This window comes from Seriola lalandi, unplaced genomic scaffold (assembly GCF_002814215.2).
Source record: "Seriola lalandi dorsalis isolate HSWRI2012SDOR001 ecotype SW California unplaced genomic scaffold, Sedor1 jcf7180002050349, whole genome shotgun sequence".
Lineage (NCBI taxonomy): Eukaryota > Metazoa > Chordata > Actinopteri > Carangiformes > Carangidae > Seriola > Seriola lalandi.
This window is the reverse complement of record NW_019520902.1, coordinates 5,875-7,329: the sequence shown is the minus strand read 5'-3', so window position 1 is coordinate 7,329 and position 1,455 is coordinate 5,875. Positions and strand designations below refer to the sequence as shown.

General features: G+C 37.4%; 1 protein-coding gene across 1 annotated transcript in view; it reads left to right on the top strand.

Moving 5' to 3' along the window:
• The first annotated feature begins 6 nt into the window (after positions 1-6).
• LOC147819700 (uncharacterized) overlaps positions 7-1,455 on the top strand; it is a 7,141-nt gene continuing 5,692 nt past the window's right edge. Inside the window, exons 1-2 of the mRNA XM_087171924.1 lie at positions 7-127; positions 1,096-1,207. Coding sequence (XP_087028050.1) covers positions 61-127; positions 1,096-1,207 — 179 coding nt within the window. The 5' untranslated portion in view covers positions 7-60. The remainder of the gene's footprint in view (positions 128-1,095; positions 1,208-1,455) is intronic.

The following is a 1,455-nucleotide window of genomic DNA, read 5'->3' as shown; positions in this document are numbered from 1 at the left end:
TTAGTAACTGAACGACGAAGCAGATCCAGAGTCAGTTTTTGTGCCGTGCAGAGACTGAAGATGATGACCAACCGCTGGATTCCTCTGGTCGCCCTGGGCATCGTGATGCTCTTCTCTGCATCTGAAGGTACGCCGCCTCTTCGTCGCATCCTTCTTCTTCTTATGTGAAATACTTTGAGCCGCATAGAACAGGAAACTATTAATAGTCAACAGAGTACGAGTAAACTGCCCCACACAAGAAGTAATTTAACTATTTATCTAATACGTTGGATAACTAAATATTACCTTCAGGGCAAAAGGTCAAAGAGTCTTAATTCAGTCTGAATTATAAGAATGAGTTTTTTGGAGTTACTGGTCTTACAAAGTCCTCGCTATGAGGCTGCAGCAGCTCCAGATGTTATTTCAAATGAATTATTTCTCAGTGCTAAACTCCCTCCACTGCAGCTCCGCAAAGACGTTGTGTGATAAATAAAGATTTAAACTTTCTGTCAGAGAACATAAAGACATGTGAGTAATGTATGAAGATGGAATTTGAACCTCTCCTTTAACTTTTATTTTCCCTTTTTCTTTAGTTCATAATATTGTTTCAAACATTATTTTGTTTGTGCATCTTTTATGTATTATTATTATTTATCACATTCATTGTCACTTCCTGACATATCATTATTATTATTATTATTATTATAATTGAAAATGACGAAGAAGAGAGAACGAGACAGACTGTAAAATCTCTCCCTGAAGAGCTGATCACTGTAACAAAAGCAGAAGTGAGGAAGACGACAAGGTGAAAAGGAATAACCACGATGTCTCCAATCTGATGTTTGTTTTTATGTTTAGTCACATTCTGAGGCAGAATGCCAAAAATAAACTCTGTGAACAGTTACCAGTTAAGAAAGCATCATTATGGAGATACACTCATCAGTTTTCAGTCGTTATAATACATGTCTGTAGTTAAGGTTTGGATGGATTACTAATTACTGGACAATTATCTTATTATTGCAATGGAGAGGAACCTGTGACTTCACTGGTCTGATACATTTCAGTGTGAAACAGCATCTCCCTCTCTCTTTATGTGAATGTGTTGTTTTCTCACAGGCAATAATATAGGTTTGCCCTGCTGTGATGAAGGCAGCTTTGAAGCAGAGGGGACAGTCGTGAAGTGCTTTGAACAGGAAAAAAGAATCGACTGTAATCATCATTACTTCATGTAAGTACATCATGATTTAAACACGCCCACACACAAATACTAAATGTGAATAAAATCTTTCTATGATCACTTAACCTCACTGCTCACATCACACTAACCCTGCACACGGACATCTTGGAAATGATTAATGTTTGATTCCCAAATCTTAAGATATTGATAAGAACAACAGAGGAAGATGACACTGTACTCTGATCCAAAATGGCACCATGGGACATTAGTTTAATCAGAGGCTCTTTCTGTCGTCTGTT